This window comes from Nesoenas mayeri, assembly GCF_963082525.1.
Source record: "Nesoenas mayeri genome assembly, chromosome: 9".
Lineage (NCBI taxonomy): Eukaryota > Metazoa > Chordata > Aves > Columbiformes > Columbidae > Nesoenas > Nesoenas mayeri.
In genome coordinates, this window is record NC_137557.1 from 13395186 (window position 1) to 13414266 (window position 19081).

At 37.1% G+C, this 19081-nt stretch overlaps 1 protein-coding gene across 3 annotated transcripts in view; it reads right to left on the reverse strand.

Moving 5' to 3' along the window:
- The window catches only part of ACAP2 (ArfGAP with coiled-coil, ankyrin repeat and PH domains 2), a 63977-nt gene that overhangs the window by 7251 nt on the left and 37645 nt on the right, over positions 1-19081 (reverse strand). The window contains exons 10-23 of one of the 3 annotated variants that reach the window (XM_080350173.1): positions 18826-18938; positions 15201-15221; positions 11993-12044; positions 11460-11560; positions 10162-10267; positions 9529-9737; positions 9291-9360; positions 7880-7974; positions 6317-6501; positions 5394-5486; positions 3958-4142; positions 3534-3643; positions 2408-2518; positions 2092-2153 (exon numbers count right to left, since the gene is read on the reverse strand). In XM_080350173.1, coding sequence (XP_080206299.1) covers positions 2092-2153; positions 2408-2518; positions 3534-3643; positions 3958-4142; positions 5394-5486; positions 6317-6501; positions 7880-7974; positions 9291-9360; positions 9529-9737; positions 10162-10267; positions 11460-11560; positions 11993-12044; positions 15201-15221; positions 18826-18938 — 1513 coding nt within the window. Of the gene's footprint in view, positions 1-2091; positions 2154-2407; positions 2519-3533; positions 3644-3957; positions 4146-5393; positions 5487-6316; positions 6502-7879; positions 7975-9290; positions 9361-9528; positions 9738-10161; positions 10268-11459; positions 11561-11992; positions 12045-15200; positions 15222-18825; positions 18939-19081 lie in introns of all 3 variants that reach the window. The other 2 variants (XM_080350172.1, XM_080350174.1) reach the window with 2 other exon arrangements.

Genomic DNA, 19081 nt, shown 5'->3' on the forward strand with positions numbered 1-19081 from the left:
AGAGCGGAGCTGTGCTGCCCACAGGTACAGAAGATCTCCCGGCTGGGACACTGTGCTATAGAGCCTGTGGCCTGAATTTCAAAACTGACTCTAATGATACCTCCCCAATTTTGGGCAAGCTCTGTCCCTTCTGGCAGCTCCACTTCCCATTGTCAATCTCACCTGTTTACAAGGATTGGATACTATCTGTAAAATATTTGGATCAGATTCTATCAGCTGCAGTCTCTGGATTCTACCATAATAAAAACTGATAAAAAGGTCAAGCTATTATTTCTATTAACAACTTAGCCAGCTTTTTACTTCGTCTACTAATTGAAGAATCTGTCTTAAAAATATTTTAAACAAGATGTCAGGGAAAATTGTCTCCCCTGTCTTCAGTTTAAACACATTCATAATTTCATGTAAACAGTGCCTGTATTTGTTATGAATGAAACATTTTACTAAACATAATGTTTAGTAACTGACAGAGGCTTTTTTATAAATGAAAAGATGTTTCTATAGTTTATATAAGAATTTTGGATTTGTGACAGGTCAGTTAAATGATCTAAAATATTCATTTATGATTGATCACAGAGCTGCTGAATCAAAATACCTAGCTCCCTTAAAACAAAGCATTTTACTATTTGAAACTGGTAGTTATTTTTACCTCTTACAATAAAAATGAGGAGACTCAAAACTACTTCAGTATTTGTTACCTTCAGCCCATCAGCGAAGTAGCGTGCGTTATATCAGAAAACTGTTTTACATTCAGTATGGCCAAACTGGCTATAGACTTTTTGCACATATGTAGCCTGCTGCACTTTGAGTGGGGAATTCTTCCTCATTTAAGCTCATAATCAAGTATATACTTCTAAGTTATCTGTTGCTTTGCCAAAGGAAGCATTTGAATGTTTGAGTGTCCACAGTACTTTTACTGTTTTAATTTGAATTTCCTAGAAGATTTGTTTAAAAATGAATTTGAAAAACATCTATTCTTAAGGAGAAACTTAATGAAATGAATAAATTTGGTCTATTTAATAGAGTTCATCTGGGATATTGACATGAGACAATGTCACCCCTTGAGTATATTCCAGCCCCAATCTGGTAAAAGACATAAGCACATACAATCCTTACAACTTAGTGCAAAATACATAAGGGTTTTATAGGAGTGAGCCAAGAGTACTCAGTTCTCAACCTTAAAAATAAGGTTTGCCTTTCGCTACTGCCAGGTAGGGCAATGTGTTTTTAGCTGTCTAACCTGACAATCAAGTGTGCCTTCATTATTGATATTTGCACAGGAGTAAATTAGGTCCCTATGGAAGTATACCATAATAGAAGAAATGGCTTGCATAAATATCACATCAGAACATAGTCTAAATTGGGACCGAGTGCCTGAGGATAAAGTTGTACATATTCATGAAATATAATTTGTTACTTTCCTGTACCAGGTGGCTCAAATGTCTGTCAATTTGTTTTTTAATCAAATGGTAAGATACTATGCATACAAAAATACATATTTCAGCATGACTGTTTTGTTTCTTATTTTTATCTTAACAAATAAAAATATTTAAAAATAAGATTTGAGGAAATAATAATTTCCTATCTCTGTCTGGACTTCTTTTGAAATATTCAATGTACATTTTTACATTGGTTTGCAAGCATTGTTTTCTTAAAAAAAGGACCATTCAACAGGAAGGAGAATGGTATCCTGTAGTAAGATGAACTCCTCAACTCTATCTGATCAACTTGGGTCAGAAGGTTGCTATTAAATAACACCAGGTAAACCCTAACATTACATGAATTTCAAGAGAACACCAATAGGAGAAAACTGTGGACAACTACCAGCAAAATGGGTTGGTAATGGCTGTACTACCATACACTACTATAATAACGTACTTTAAACACTCTCCTTTTAGGTCCCCTAAATACTCTGATGAAGTCACACCAGTGAATTTCAATGAAGCTTTAACACGTCAGTAGTTCATAAAAAATGTTATTATACGGAGCTATCCTAAATTTCCCACAGATCCTAAGAATCTAGTTGTAAACTGATAAATTCCTGAATACACTTCTTATACTGCATTTCAGTATGGTTATTAGTGGAGTATTGACCTGGCTGTCCATAGAGTCCTTCTGATTCACGCATTTCTTCGTTCATCCGTGCTAAACGCAACCTATGATTTAGGAAACAAAAAGACCAATGTCATATTTAAAGCACTAAAAAAATACTGCAATTCAAGACCTACAATGCACCCCAGAATCACAACACCAGTGAGATCATCTATGGATAGTGCACACTTTGATTTTCCATTTGCTCTCACTGTTTTATGTAAAGTAATTTTGACATTTCTTATATTTTTAACTTGAAACAGAATAGGAAAAAAAAAAAAATCTAGTTACCCAGTTAAAAACAGAACACACAACTTACAATGTTACAATATCTGCATTTGCAGCTTCTACTGCTATACTCAAAGGATCTTTCCCATCTTCATCAGTGGCATGCTGGTTTGCTCCTCGTTTTAAGAATAAACATACTTGTCTGTTTAGAAAAAGCATTTAAAAATTATTTTCAGAACAATAAAAGAAAGAGGCAAATAAATTCAAGCTGGATGCAATATATTTGGCTTAAATTGTCAAAACTCTTGAACATACTAGAAGAGTGCTACTCATCTAGAACAACTAAGATGTTAACGTAGTAGTAAGCAAAACATTTAACTATTTAATCCACATTAGAAAGATTGCTTAAGTCAAACCACAGCAGTGCAGAAAGGAATTGAACCCTTTAGAAATGAGAATCTGCCTTCCTGTATCATCTTAGGCTGCAAAACTAAAAAACCTCATCTTTTTCACCACAACAGACAAGAACCACTAAGCAGGATAACTCAATACAGTAACAAATACAGTTCATATGTGCCTGATTAACCCAAGAGAAACTGACCTCATTTTGCTCTGCTATTATAATTCTTCATCTTTATGAAGAGGGCATACTGACCAAGCTTAAGTCTTGAACTGTCCCAGGATTTCAACTTGGGCTCTTATTTAGAATTCACGCATGCAAAGACCTTGGACACGACCAGATGACTGTGTCCTCATTTGAACTGAGCTGGTACAGGGTTTCAGTCAAAAGCCACGATTCCAAAACTCAAGATGTAACACAGTACATTTTGAAATGAGATACACTCTCAGTGCAACACAAGTGGGATGAGTCAGAAAAAGCCTTGGCCCTCACATACCATTTCTCCTACTTGTACCATATTTCTTAAGAAAACAAGAAAAATCTCACGAGTCTTCATCAAAAGTTCATGCTATTTCAAAGCATTATTAAATACATGTTTTTACAAAATGGAGCAAAGTGTTTCTATAGGTGTGTGTTTTGCTAGTGCATGAAACTGTTAATTCAAAATGTTGGTTTGTCTCTTACCACATGGTTTTAAGAAAAACCTAGATCACCTGAAATATATTAAAATGCCAGAATATTTGGGGAAATTAAGAGGCTTCTCATGAACAACTATAGTAAAGGCTGGCTGTTAACAAGTTCTGGAGCAGCGAGTTACCCAGTGTGTCCCAGAACTGTGGCATGGTGCAGGGGTCCTCTTCCTTTCATGTCCCTGATGTTCACATTGGCCCCATTCTGCAGCAAGAATTCACAAGTAACCAACGACCCCTACAGAATCAAAGCAAAAAAACAATTCAGCACCAGATCTCCAGAATCAGAGCCAAACCCATTCTGCCTTCTCAGCACCAAGTCATGTGGGAAAGGAAACAAAAGGGATTTGCTTCCATACCAAATTGAAACACTACCAGGTTATATAATTCCCAAGCATTAACAGGAAAAAGAAAATCGCACTTTGTAAAGACAACTTCAGCATCACATGATCATTCATTAGCAAAGCAAGCAGTTCAAAAGGAACAGTGACACAGAAATATCCCTATTATTCTCCTTCCCCTCCTCTCACATCATGTATGTGTATCTCATACCCCTCGCACTGCCTGAATGAGGGGCGTTGCTTTGTTTTCTTCCACATTGACCCAGTTCACTTCAGCTCCATGGGCCAACGCTTCTGCCATATCAGGGAGATTCTTCTCAAAGGCAGCCCGATACAGCTGCCATCCTGGACTAGGCTGTTTGGAGTCACAGAACACAGAAGACTCTTGCTTCTCTCCTTCTGAAAAGAAAACAAATGTTAATCTAATCCCTGTTTTTATAAGGTACCTCCTGGAATTCTGGCCAAAAATGTCATTTCTCTGGCACAAGGTAGCTCAGGCTTTGCAGAATGCTGCGCATTGCTGCCGTTCTGCCAGACGTCACAGATGCTTGTTCCAGCATTCACGCATGGCCACTCCACAGAATTATTACTGCCCAGAAAACATTCTCACCACACTACTGGCACATATGAATATCCTTCAATTTACATATCCCATGGAATTTTTAAGAAATTATTTTAAGTTAGATGTGTATTTTAGCCTATACTGTGAGACAAGAATAAAACAAATTTCCTGCAGAGATGTAGTCATACAAACACAACATTATTTGCAACAGCTTGATACACCTGACCTAATTTTCATTGAAAGATACCATTGCCATTTACCAATTACTAGCCATGGCTATAATCTTTCAGACTAAAGCATAATCTTTCTTTTCATCTCAATAAGAGTTACACAGAGTGAAGTCCAGGAGATAAAGACACTTATATACAAGCTTTCACGACTGACAACTTCATAAGAGTATCTACATCACAGTCAAAGAAAGGACCCAAGCCATGTGCTGCTTGCCTACACATCACAGCTGTGAACTACTGGATTTAAAACATACTTCAGAAGAGTGCATTGATGGAGAAGAGTAAGTTTGCTTTATAAACACATGTTTTGGATGTTTTGACAAGCCATACTCCATATATCTGTCAGACCAGGATGCTAGTATTAGATAGGAAGGTATTCCCCATCAATCAATTTATAAAACTTTGAGTAAAAAGGGGGTAATGTTTAAAGACATGGTCAATTCCACTTGAGTAGAAAACAAAAAAGTTAAGCAAGCATGTTCAAGTAATACATAAAAGCCTACTATCTGTAACTTAACAGGAATACCATCTGCAAGGATTTAACTATTTATAAAAGGATCATGCATATCTATGGAGGCTTGTCTGTATCAAAATGCAGCATTGCTTTATCTGAAAAAACAAACACACACAACAAACCCCAAAGTTCTGGCACCATATCACCTGACAGGAAAAAACATATATCTCTGCATTCACTTAGAAGGATTCAATGTAATTCTCACTAACATGCCTGCAAGAGAAAAAGGTCACTCGCCCAATTATTACCCTTGTTAAAAATGTTTCAGCCCAGCAGGACAGAAGAGACATTAATTGTATCACCAAGTACTAATCCCTTTTACAAGAGCAAGCCTAACGCACCTGGTTCATACAAGCTGTTAGCGGATATAGTAGAGACAAGGTGTTCTTTGCTGTCATCAGCACTCTGCTGGATCCCACTGTCACTGCTTCGTACTGTTTTGGGGAGAAACTGTAATTACTATGCAGACTGTTAAGTTGCCTACTCTTCACAAATACCATGATAATAAAGCAAGCTCTTATACTTGGTCCTGAATACATGTTGGTTTTTTTGGTTTTTTTTAATGACTAGTAAGTATTCAATATTCTTAACGTATCCATAGGAAAAGATGAAGTCACATATTGCAACCATAACATTTATAATAATAAATGTCAAATATTAGAAAGGGAAAGATCAGGATAAGTAAAAAAGCTTAAATTATTTCATGAAAATACTAAGCGATGCAGTAGCCTGGAGACAATGGATTAAATGCAGGGAAATGGCCACAACACATAATGGATCACTATGCAAATACTGAACATGCCATAGCTGTAGTACTTACTACTACGTAGTTTTGAAGAGGTATCAAAGTAGGAGAAGAGTGAATCTAGTTCATCAGGACAGAACAGAGACTCCCGCCTCGCCTCGTCGCTACTTACAGCAACCGCTGGGACATGCAAGTTAGCAAAGCACAAAGCAGGCAGTAAGGAAGGGATAGGGCAGGAAAGAACGTTATCGGAAAAATTAAGAAGGATGCAAATACGGAGGAAAGAAGGTGGTTAATAATGTTTCTGAATGATAAGCACCCCCACTCCAAATTGTTCCCCACCTAAAAATGCACTTCTCTGAACAAGTCTTTGCTCCCCTGTACTTCTGAACTAGGTTATGACCCATTAAAAGACAGATTCCAATTTCTCTGCATGAGGCACAAAATCAATTAATACAAAAATATGTTACTTTAAAAAGAACATGTGTAATATAGCTAAGGAGAGAAGTGTGTAAATACCTTTTTGGGATGCTGCACCTTGCTCCCCTGCCAGAAGGGATTTTTCAGGGACACTGTGCCTTTTCTCTTCACGACTTGGAGGCAAAACTTTTGTTGCAGATTCAAGCGGAGATACTGAGGCAGGCTGCTTCTCTACAAACTTCCTTTCCACATATTTTGCTCTGATGTATGCCTCCTTCTCCTGCCTGTCATATACAAAATCCCTCGAGTTAGCAAGCTAATATTGTAATATTCTAATTTACTAAAGAACATCCATTTCATAGTAAAGCCAGTAACCAAAATTGTAGTTTGGCATTGCACATAACAGACACTTATGGCATATTTTCAGAAAGATGAAGAGCACACTCTTTCTGGATTCTTTATTAAATTTTGCATAAGTCTCAAAAGACAGTAATTTTGTTGGGTTCATATATGTATATTTTCTTTCAGGCAGAGACTTTAGAAAATAGACACGGAGGAAATAAGCATTAGCTACTGCATGTTACTTAGAATAGACTATTTTAGTCAGAAAGGAACCTACAACAACCATCTAGTCCCACTGCCACTTCTTAGTGTCAGCATTATTTGTTTATACATGTTTTGCATTGCTAGTAACCAATTAATATAGGATATATTTAGTTTCTTAGGGAAATATAAATCACAACATTTGTTCAAAGAACATCAGGATTGCACAAGAGACCCATAACAAAAATAAGCCTCAGGCACAGCCACTAGTTCCATAATGCACAGTATTTTTTCTTTTAACCTTACGTTCTCATCTTAAGACACATGCACAGCAGTTGTGACTAACTGGAAGGGGTGATAAACATATTACTATTGAAACTGCTAAAAAGCAGTTACCACTAGAAGGAATATCTAGCAAATCTATATTGTTTATACTATTATAATTGTCTCCACGCTGCCAACACTTTATAAAGTACTGTTTTTTATACTGTAAAACTGCCTGACAGCAAGCAGTACCTAACTGGAAAGCTGGTAAAAAAAAAAATTAAAAGACATCTTATACAGCAGAACTAAACATTAGGAAACTACCTTCAAAGGCAGAGAGCATCAGAGCATCAGAGAAATGGAAGAGAGCAGAATAGTCATCAGGCGGTTGCTGTAAAGCAGCAGAGCTCATGTACAACGTAGGCAGAAAGAAAAGAGCATTCTGGGGATCAGGGAACAAAAGTCAAACTGGAGAACAAAGTCACTGTAAACAAAAGGCAGAGCCCCAGACTCCTGCCCGGGGCACTCACGAACCAACAACAGCTGAGGTGGTCCAAAGCAGACAGGGAACAAAATCAGCATGTCCATGGTGATGAGAAAGTAGGATGCTCTAGAGGCACCAGCAAAGGAAGGAGTGAGATCAGAAAAAGAACAAGTGAAGCCAAGAAGGACCAACAGCAGGAATACCCAAATAAAGACAGCAAGTGAGAAATGGGGGAGAGCAAAACATACTGCTGTAGGGGAAACAAGGAGTAAATCCAAGGAATATTACAGAGTGAAGCGGCAGCATCTTTTACAGCTGGAGGCTGACAGAAGCAACAAGAAAAGGAAGAGGCACTGCTAGTAAATTACTACCTTTGGCTTCCAGGTTGTGGCTTCTTTGCTCCCACTTTTTCCAGCTTCGCTTCATATATTCTATTTATAACATCATTTCCCAACTCACACATAAGCTATGAAGCAAAATAAATAAATTCAAATACAGTTGCAAAAGGCTTTATCTACTTAATTAGTTGTTTCAACCCTCAGCCTATTTTTACAACTTGGTAAAAAAGGACACTTACAGAAATAAGCATGGGTTTATATCATGATAATGAAACAACCAGTGTATAGAGAGACTGAATTCCAAGTAAGATAGAAAAAAAAAAAAAACAAACCAACAACAAAACAGTCACTCTTTTAAAGTGCCATTCCCTCCTGAAGAAGGACTGCAAAAATGACCATTCAATAATGTTTTTGTGCAATCAGAATGACATCTGCAAGCCTCATGAACAAAGGAACTCTTCCACCAGCTACTCTTAATCGACAAGAGAGAAGTCAATCAATTCCATTCCATCTTGTCCAACAGACATTTTTGCTGAACCATAGTCTGTTATGTCTACAGAAAAAGGTCAAAGAATAAAACCAGCCTGCAGATAATACTTTAAGGAGAATCTGGCCCATGAAGTCCAACTAACTGATGGCAATAAACAGACTTCTAACACCAGGTAGCATATTCAGCTCTGGTATTTACACAAACAGGACAAGGGGTGTAGTTTTTAGGGTTTTTTTGTTTCCTCAGCATGAACACATTGATATTGAAACTATTGAAGGTTAAACCACAAGCAAAACACCCCTGCTCACATTGTCTCTTGGTTGTTCAGAACAGAGAAGCAACACCTAAGCACCAGAACATCACAGCTGGAAACAAACGCTTTGCATCAGTTACCCAGTTGCACACATGCATCATGTGTGAGTTCCTATTTTGGTATTTCAATATCACATGATTTTCATAACCATGGTTCAAGATAGAATACTGTTACACAAATAGCACATGAGCAACTGCAGGAATGCGTGAATGCTCTCCTGTAAGCCAGCAGGAGTATGAAACCAAGATCTCACCATTAGAGCTGGCAACTGAATTCTGAAGTATGATCATGATTCCAAAATATGTTCACTCCCCCATTTTTTCAGCCCATTATTGGTCTGTAAACAGAATTCCCTTTTTACATGCTGAAAGTATCAGATGACACTTACTACTCAAAGCACATTTGTGAACCTGAAAGCATCATAAGCTGTTCTGACAAGTCTGTACCAAGAATGACTGCTGCTACTGCACATATTATAAGTGTGAATAAAAACCCCTCAACCTACAACTATAAACACATTCTACTCAAAAGTGTAAGACGTGCACTCAGTACTAATGCAAGTGTTTCCGCATTGAACTTTCTGGTGCAGAGGCTTTAGAAAAAGAATTTCAGTACCAAACATAAACTTGTTTCAAAAATACCTTCAGAAGTTCAGGTTCCCATGAATCCAGCGTTAAAGATCTTACTTTTGAGAAGTGGACTCCTAAGCTCCTAAACAGCATGAAAAAAAAAAAGTTAAACTTACCTCAGACAGCTTTACCATTGATTTTTACAAACAGGGGTCTCTGATCTTGCTTCAATATACATTTGAAGGCGCTAACACCACTCTTTAATTAAGTCAATGCACAAATCCAATATGGTTCAGAAGAGTTCCCCAACCTGTGTATCCCAGAGCACTCGATGCACAGCGTGATTCCCAGGTTGATACTGGCCCAGCGAGGATCTGCCAGCCCGCAGTCACAGCAGGCAGCGTTACCAGGAATACACTGAACCCGCTGCAGAGCACTTTCTCCCTTTAACGACTTCTCTTTTGTCTCACTGCCAGATTCTAGGCTTCCAGTAGAAGGGGATGATTTCTTTTCCTGTTTCTAACAGAGGAAAAAAAACAAACAAGACACACACTAAATTAAGGAAACAAAAGTTCTACAGATACTGACTGTGCACTAGAATCCTAGGAAAGTAACTTCTGCATTTAAGGGCAAGGAAAGCCATAGAACTGCAAAAATGTTTAGCTTCATGGAACAAATAACAGACCCAATAATTCTATGAACTTTAATCACACCACAGAAAAATCTCGTCAAAACATATGGGCCAAAGTAACATTAGTAAGACGGAGGGGCAGATATTAATAGATTGCATATAAATCATAACTTTCAAAATTTCATTGCAATTCTACTGAAAGACAAACAAGAGATGGTTTTTCCCTTCCCCTTTCATAAAAAGAGGGTTTCTTTATTCTTAATTTTCAGGATCTAAAGGGAGGTTTGGTGTTGGTTTGGTTTTCAAACTCACCTCAGATTCATCCCCTTTCTCTCTATATGCTGTAGCAATACTGGTCTGAACAGCCTTAATCCACGCCTGCCGCAGCTTCTCTGAGTCGGCCTGAAGCATGCAGCTTCTGTGACAAACCACACGCGTACTCAGATCGAGAGAATCACCAAGGAGCTAACATCAAACAACATATTGCTCAATGAAATACAGACCCTTGAGAAAACTTCTTGCTATCACTTGAAGTATATTGTTTAGTAGGCATCTTATAAACCCATTCATTTTGAGATAACAAATCAGCTGACCCTTTATGAATTGCAAACTCCTTGTTTCAAAACTATCTGCAGGTAATGCTAAAACACATAGCTATGACTCTTCAAATAACCCAAAAGAATGCCTTTACTTCCTATTTGGTTTCTTCTCTTTTTCCAAATCTTTCATTTTTATATCCTCACATGCAATTTACCTCCATGACTAATTACACAAGATACTAGTATCAGTCCTTAAAAACATAATTTAATTCACTGAGATCAAAAGGAAATTTTAAAGATCTCTGACAAAGAATTAACTATTTTTCACAGCAACAGTCAAAGGTCCTGAAGTATAAAACTGCTCCAATACTTATAGGCTGAAAGAGGCATAGCAGGAGCAAAATGCATGTTAAAACTGAACCACAACCAAGGATGCAAACATTCGGACAGCAATCTGTTAAGAAGAGAACCGTAAGTAGGAGTGGGGAGTATAGATAACATCCAAACCTTAAAGCAGGTTGACCTTATATCAAAAATTGAAATATGGTCACATCTCAAAACCATTAACAAGAAATCCACATCCTGCGCCCTGGCTGTGGCAGGCCTGCCATATTTCTCCAAATACAACCAACACACGGCATTGCTAGAGCTGAAAAACATTTTAATCTGGTAGTTTCATTTAGGGCATTCTAAAATGTAATTTAACACTACCGAGATGACAGCTTATTAATGTTTCTCTCTCATTACACCAACCAGAAATCTGGAGACACTGAGATCTATTTTCTACATTACTAAGCAGCTTGATGGTATCAGCTACTAAGCCACAACAGATCCACTACCACAAGCCCTTTATGCATAAAGCACAAGAATGCATGTTTGCTTTAATGCCAGAAGTTAACTAAATACTAGGAGTACTTCTCACAGCATCACTTACTCTTGGCCAAAATTTCAGAGAACAGAATTGTTCAGATACTTTTCCTGTTTTGCTCTATCCCAAGAGAAACGTTAATCTTGCATTTCAAGACAACTGAATGTTTTACTTTAAAACAAACATGCTCCGTCACTTCTTACTTTGTTGGAGAAACCACCTCAAAACAGAAACGTCTTTCTATGTCTTCACAGTGTTTAACTGTACAAAGCCGCAAATCTTCAACAACTACCGTGGGATTATCCTAAGAGACAAAAATTAACAAAACAAGTGACATAAAGGAAAGATAATAAAGTTGCTAATAATCCCAAATGATTGATAATTTAATTCTATTGGCTGACAGAGTTAAACACAAACGCTCCCAGACCAGCACAGGGATTAGCTCCCTGCCAGCAAGTCTGTCCAGCCTTTTGGACCAACAGCTTTCAGGGCTCTTCATAAATGTTCCACAGCAAATTAAGTGTGTACTTATGTGCCACAGTGCGGGAATCTCAAAATCTGTGAGCACAGCTCTTAGTCTCAGTTTACAAGAGGAGAAATGAATTTAGAAAAGGTTGTTCAGGAGCAGCCAGGATGCCAATGACAACGCTGCTTCTCCTGCCCCAGTCGATGAGGAAAACCCAGGAAAACCGTTACCCGCACCCCAAAATACCCCGACAGAGTTTTTGGCACTCACCTTAAACTTCTTCTGGTACACAAGTTGGTTATTTTGTATTGAGAACCAGCGCCTATTCAAACAAAGAGACATCCACAGAACAGGTAACTGATTTTACAGTGCTTGTGTGAGCCAAGTGTACTGACACACAGCCCACAGAGGGGCTGCGTGACAGAATTCACAACAGCAATGCTGCGGTCAGTTGTGGCAAGGGGTTCGTGAGAATAATGAAAATAGGGAAAGCAGAGATAAAACGGAAGAGAAAGCAAGGTTCAAATAATTTGAGTCCTAAACAAACACATTCATGTTATGCAACATTAGTTAAGCTACCACACAAAACATTTTCATTGCAAAAAACCATTTATTTTGGTATTTTAGCAGCAAGCTACAATTTTAAGTAATTGTTTGATAACACAAATTTGAATAGTTTGAATAATAAAAATACTATTTAAGCTACTCACTCCTGAAATACTACTGAGAATAAAACTAAGAAATCATTTACTAAGGCACAAAAAATACTACAGCATTGCTACCCCATGTAGGTTTAGTGTCTTTCTATATTTGGCATTTCCTAAAATTTTAGATGCTGAAATTAAAAGATTGCATACAAAACCAAAGCAAAACCAAGGAAAAGATCTTAAGTAGGATCTTAACTTAAGCCTCAGCTTTGTAGAAAAAATATCAAATAAAAGATTTAATGAAGGCATCCTCTGAACTGCATCCTTCCTTGACAAACTCATTGGTCAGACAGGACACAATTCACGGAGAATGGAATGATCACTTGTATTTTGGAAAAAACACGGGAGTCTCAAATCTCCAACAATTGCATTTTATCAGAACACTGAATACTAAAAAACCAAACAAACAAACCAGCAAATATAACCATCCCTTTCTAGCTCTTCTGGGGATGCACACAGTAAAAGCCAACCAATCATCACTGGTTTTGAGCTGACAGAAATAAAGGGAATGTAAAAATAATTCAGTCCTGCAGTGAAGTTTACACTTTTTTTTTCTTGTTCAGGCTTATAATGAGAACCTGCATTTATTGTAGCACATTTCCTCCACTACCTCAAACACCACACTTACACAACACATCACTTCTTTTCTACCTATTAGTTTGAATGGTAACAGAATTAAAAATATTGTATTGCAACGTATCTTGTTATTCTCCACAGGCTGTCGGACTTCAAGCTACAGTTTACTATAATTAGTAACAAGAGGGCTCCATAGATTTATTCAACCATCACAAGCCATTCATGAAAAGAAGCACACAAAGATGGTTAAGAAAAAATAAGATATATAAAAAAAGTTAGATTCAAATCAGAAAATCTAGTATTTGTTAGAAAAGTTAGTACTTCGTAGACAGAGGAGATTCTACCTTTTAACAATTAATCTTTTCAAATGTTGTGCAGATATATTTAATTTTAAAAGCAACAACAAGATCTCCTTTTAATATTGGATTTCCAACATGATAACAGTCATCTTTTTGGGTTAAGATAACTGAACACAATAACGCAAAAAGTTGTGCTTTTTCGGTTTATTAACAGCAGTAGTTCTGGTCACTGCTTTTTAAAAGGTATCACTTTTACCATCTATTTAAAAAAAACCAACACAGATGCAGTAATAAATCTCAAATACAAGCATAAGGCAGGTTATTGCTAATATTTAAATAGGCAACTCAACAAAAAAGCAGACTAGAAAAGGAAAATAAGCTCAGGCTTTTTAATGTGCTTTTTTTGAACATAACACCAATAGAAACACATGGAAAGCACTGCCTATGTGGTAAAGGAATAAAAATGCAGCACTGCCCCAAGATAACATGCAATGGAGCAAATCCTAAGAATGGCTTTAGGTAGTGTGATTAACTTCACTAATGTAATGCTTCATTTGTTCTATGGCTAAATATTTAGTGGGTTACTACAGTAAATAAGCTCCAATCTGATCAACTGGATAGAAGTTTGCACAAATTGTACAACAGATTCATGTTATCTTCAAAGTCTAGTCTAGAAGTTTTCAAAGTATTCCAGCCGCTTTGTTTTTTCCTAGCAGAGAAATTAAATCTGTTTAAGAGAACCTTCCGGTCCAGCAAAAAGTGTAAAGTCTGATTTTTTTTCTTTAAAGAAAATTTTATTGAACAAAATTGATAATTTAAAAATTAGTATAACTTGTAGATCACACTTTTGAAGTAGATGTCGATGGAAAATAAAGTTAATACACATTGTATGCTTAAAAAAAATAAAAGTGGCAGCCTCTCTAATGACACACCACAGCAGTTTTATTCTGGCTAAAAGCTATAAAAGCTTTATCAATTATTTAAAATTAATGAAGTACCATTAATAACTTCTACTCATTACTGTAAGAAACAGACTACTGGGGATTCACAGCTGTGACAGCCAGGAAACTGAGGTACAACATCTGTACTGAAGGTGCTATTACAGGATACTCCATATCTATCCTGTTCTAAGAAATCACGTTCATAAACCTTTGGGCAACATGTGTGCAGTAAGTACTAAGTGTTACCAGAGTTGCTTCAAATGTGTCGTTCTGTCAGAAACAGGAGAGCAATGCGCTGAAGGAGAAAACACACTCGGGAAAATCTTAACAGTAATTTGCACTGCTCCACTGGCTACTGATTAAATGTAGCTGCCTGGCCTTCGAAACTGAATGTTTTCCATCATTTATACCTACACAATTCAAAAAGTATTTGTTAAATAGGAAACAAAATTCACGGAAAAACATTTCAAATTTCTGAGAACTGAGAGAAGTAATAAAATTAAATCGAGTTGTACATGAAAATTTGAATCATGCTTAATTGATTTTCAAAAGGAAACAGTTTTTTCACTAGTTGCTGTCAGCATGCAAATAAAACAATGATTAAGAATGCACAACGTTTAAAAGCTACATCTCTATTTTCAATGCAGTTGATGAGAAAAATCTCACCAACTTCAACTGGAAAAAGTCAAAACACTGATCTTGTACGGTCAGAAGTTTGAGGGCAGAAACTTTGCCTTAATTCCTTTTTAGCTGAAACTAGCTCAATCTTTCTAATTCTTTTAAAGGTGTTGAGCATCAGGTATACTGGCATCCCAGGCAGAATCCTTCTGTTATTTTCTTAGACTGAGCTGCTTATCCATCCATTGCAAGTAATCAAAATTAAATGCAGGGTTAATGAAGAGCTTTTTGCGTGCCAAAGAAACATTAGGAAGGTATAAAAGAAGCTGTTTGGTACCTGATGTGATCTGGCTTTTTCCTGTCATGTGAAAAAACGGGGTAGGATTAAAACATAAGGGAAAGGAGAAGGAGGAATGAAAAATGCAAAATGAGCAAAATAAGCAAAGAATTAGCATGATCCGAAAATACAGCAGAATTAAAAAGGAAAACATTTAATGCATCCAACCTAAAAACTATTCAGAACATACTGGTGTTTGATAAAGGCTTGTCTCCCTACATGTATTTTTTTCATGCATATCTCTCTTTGTGACATGGATTTATTTTTCATTATAATTTCTAGGAACCAAAACAGCTTTACATCTACTGCTCCACAATAATGAGTGCACCTCACTTCAGCTCCTGATGACTTAAAGAAAAGTTGCATACAATAAGATACTTAATTTACAAACAGACAGACATACCATCAAAAAGTAGGTCTCCATGCCTGTTACTGTAAAACTTTCTAGTGTAGAGATATAATTTTGATTCCACTACAGTATATTATCCAGAATACTCATGTACATTACAGGCTATACATTTAATCACAAGAAGAGAAGATTACAAGATCTCCAGCATTACTAAAACACAGCAGCGCTGAATTGCAAACAGCTCTTGCGGTTTGCTTTGTATCCTGCTCAAACACAGCGTCATCCAGAACTACCCCAAGAGCAGGAAACTTCACACATAATTAAACCCAAGCTACCAGCTGCCCCAGGAAGAAACTATATCATCCTAACAAGAAATTATTTTGGATTGGAAACAAGCAAAGAGATCTGCCCCTGTTCAAAGCGCTGCATTTACACGGTTTTGATTTTGTTCTTCCTCAGCAAACAGACTTCTCCCAGGATAATCCGCTCTAGTGTCCATGGATTCATGGACCAAGACATGCACACAAAAGCACCACAATTATCTAATTTGTCAGCTAGGATCACACTGATGTGTCTCAAACCCAGAAAAATGCATGTACTTCCTTTTATATTCTTAATGCTAGCAAGTACACACTAATAGCAGTAATTGCAATGATTTCTGATGCCTTTAATTCAGTCATAAAGGAGTACTTTAGAAGGCCCAGAACCATCAAAATACCAACTGATACTAACAGAGGGAAAAAGAGAAGCTACAGTTTTAAATACATATTAAAACTAACAGTGAGCTCAGCAGTTAACAAGGAATATCAGTGCTCTTGCCCTTGGTTCAGAACATCAGGAAACTCCAGTATTCCTTTCTAGGGAAATTCTTCTGGTTTTTTTTTCAGCTGATGTTCCACCCACCTCCACAAAGATGGACAAATAGTGGAGTAGCACCTGCCTGTCTGGTAATCACTCCGACAGTATCTTGTCTGTTCTGAGGTCTCAACTTCAGCTCTGAATTCCCTCATATAAAATACATCATTTCCTAAATGTTTTCCCCTTTGCTATTTCATTGTACATGTTTACACACAAAACAATTTAATGCAATGACACAGTCCTTTCTTGTACTCTAGTGACTGGAAGAACACCTCTAATATATGGTAAACTCTAATCGTTATCTCCCTGAAGACGAAGCTACAATACTGCATAAGTAAATCGTTCCGGCAGTGGGAAGAGGCAGTGGCAAGTGGCAATGACCACTTCAGTCCCTACAACATTGCACGCAATTACAAATGTTTTCAGAAATAAAAATAAAAATACTTGTTTTTATTAAAACATGAGAAATTAGACTAGATTCAAAAAGCAATAGTTATCTTAAGGTCTCATATATTTTATCTATTATAATAGTAGTAGTAGTTTCACAACAGTTAATAATGGTTTGTGAATATGTGAAGTGCAAATTAAAATGATTGATTCAATTTCTAAACAGTGTTTATAGAGGGGACAACCAATGCTATTGTCTGCCTAATTCCAAAACATCAAACTAGCCTATCACAGTGAGATAAATCATCAAGAATCTAAGATTAGAAAAGGTTACATGTTTAGCTTTATTTACAAGTCCTGTGACAAACAGAAGAAAAAAGCTATATATAAATATAAAATATAGGTTTTATATATAGCAAGTAGAAATTATATCGTAAATGTAGCTCGTTCTGACTCACTGAGCTGTTTGTCTCTCTTAAATAACCCATTGTTTGGATACGTTTATTACATATGTTCAAACCTGTAACTTAACCTGAAATGACGTCATTGTGTATCTCAATTTAATTATGAATTCCCCATATTTATTTTGTGTCCATTTAAATTTCCAAGACAGAAATTAGTTTTAATTGAATCCTACTCCTTGAACACCTTGAGCTAAAATATGTGTACAGTATTAATAGGTATGAAGCCTTTTCCAGCGACATGCCAACAGTCCTGTCCTGCTCCCCACTGCCACCCCCAGCCAGCAAAGCCTTTGTGCCGTCCCACAGAAGAACCCAGAGAGGGAGTCAGAGTTCTGCCTTTGGTCACTTAGCAAGAGGCTGCAGACTGACTTGTGAAAACGACCCTCTCAGTCCGTTGATAAGCCAATAAAGGATGATCTCTTGCCCCGCCGCCGCGGGCTTTTCTTAGTGTGCTTACACAAGGATTTTACTCCAGACCGGGAACGTGCTTTTGAAGCGTTATCTCCCAGTTTTCTCCCTTCACCGTCCTTTCACGCCTCACAGATTTGTCTTTGAAAACTCCAAATTCTGCTTGGATGAAACTAACCCAGAAGGTACTTCACAATTACAGACGGATAATCAGACCACAGGACCAGACTAGAATGAGTCCAAAGCAAAATCTCTCACACTAGTTGCCCATGGCTTGCTAATAGATAAGTCTTATCTCCCTGAATCAGCCTACAGTACAGATTTAAGCGAAGCAATCTCAGTTTGTTACAGACTTGTGATGTTCTACAATGCTCCAAGAATTATGGAATAATCAAGGCTGGAAGGGACCACACACATTCTGGCTTTTGAAACAGCAAATAGTTTAACAAGCACAGCTGCAAAAATCAGAGCATAAGATAGTATGCTCCAGTATAATATTTCATTGAAAAAAGTGTACACCCTTGGAACTGCAAAAGAAATCCTGTTCAGTGAGAAAAATATTTAAACAATAGTAAAATATATGTTAAAGAGACAAGACTAAAAATATATTCTGAATTCCAAGCAGGACCATCAAAACTACTATGCAGAAGTCACTGCCCAAGACAGGAGTTGTAAAGGGTAACAATTACACACTTATCTTTCAGGAAAAATACCTCAAGTCCTTGAGTCCTCCACCACGTTTCCCTGCTTCCAACAGCCAGACAACTTCCAGCTTACTTTGACCTCTAACACGTATTTCCCCAGCATATGCATTTATATAGCTTATTGCATACAACCATAAGGATTGCTCTTTTTCAACCCCAAAGTAAAGCTAAAATGCAATTACAGAGACAGAGTGCACACAACCAAACAAGTTTTCCATCCACAGAACTTCTCCAGACTTTAAGATACACACTTAGAAAAAGGTTTGCAAACAACTAGGACAGGAAACAAGGAAAAATGGCTTTGAAGTGTCATTTCTACATGAATTAACAAAGTTGTCCAAGTGCTCTGTCCAAACTGTGGAACCAGTAAGTTGCAAAGGTTATGAGTCAGATCAGAATTCAGCTTAACAAGCAGTATCTTAACAAGTTAGTAAACAGAGGTTCTGAATAATTACCTGTTCCAAGTCTTGAAGGCATTGCTGGCTCGCTTAAATAGATAACCCTCCATAACAATACCATTGGCTGCATCTACATTGTATTCTAGTTTAGTATCATCACTGGAATAATCCTGGTACAAAGGAACAAGAAAAAGACATTGCAGTTTCAAATGACACATCAAATACAGGAAACATTAATGTAAAAAAAGAAGGAAAAAAGAAGTTTTGCTTGCAACATTTACTGGTCACAGCATGACTCTTAGCCCCTGACACT